The sequence below is a fragment of the Phaethon lepturus genome, unplaced genomic scaffold, assembly GCF_000687285.1.
Source record: "Phaethon lepturus isolate BGI_N335 unplaced genomic scaffold, ASM68728v1 scaffold41721, whole genome shotgun sequence".
Taxonomy (NCBI): Eukaryota; Metazoa; Chordata; class Aves; order Phaethontiformes; family Phaethontidae; genus Phaethon; species Phaethon lepturus.
In genome coordinates, this window is record NW_010516274.1 from 8,243 (window position 1) to 8,792 (window position 550).

The window sequence follows — 550 nt, forward strand, 5'->3', positions numbered from 1 at the left end:
GGGCACCGTCCCCCGGTCGCTGCTTGGAGCAGGGCCACCACCACGCAGCCCCCCGCAGCCACCCCAGTGCCAGCTCCTTTGCCCTGCTGTCCCCCCGGGCAGCTCTCTCCAGGCTGGCACAGCCAAGGAGGCTCTGGTCTGTAAATCCGGGTTGCGCAGTTACGTGCACAGCAGATTCTTGGGGCCAGCGATGCCTCTTGAGCACCACTTTGTAAAGGAACAGCCACGGGCAGAAAGCACCAGGCAGGGAAACTAAACCCTCCAGGGGAATCAGCACAGCTACAGCCAGAGCTGTATTTGCTGATGATTCTTTTCTTCTAAATCTAGGTATTTCTGGAAAGGAGAACTGGAAGAATCCACTGAAATACTGCTGGTAAGTGACAATTCCCCACATCATGAAAATCCTCGTCCCAGACAGGCCCAAGGGGCTGCAGGGTGGTTTGGGGAGTGTGGCACCAACCTGACCGAGATTTGGGACAGTACGTAGGGACCCCGAGCACCTGCCTGCGGGCAGGGCAGTGGCAGCTGGGGGGGGGCGCCCCGCTCGGGC

General features: G+C 60.0%; 1 protein-coding gene across 1 annotated transcript in view; it reads left to right on the forward strand.

Moving 5' to 3' along the window:
* CUTA (cutA divalent cation tolerance homolog (E. coli)) overlaps positions 1–550 on the forward strand; it is a 6,140-nt gene that overhangs the window by 4,654 nt on the left and 936 nt on the right. Inside the window, exon 3 of the mRNA XM_010296010.1 lies at positions 328–373. Coding sequence (XP_010294312.1) covers positions 328–373 — 46 coding nt within the window. The remainder of the gene's footprint in view (positions 1–327; positions 374–550) is intronic.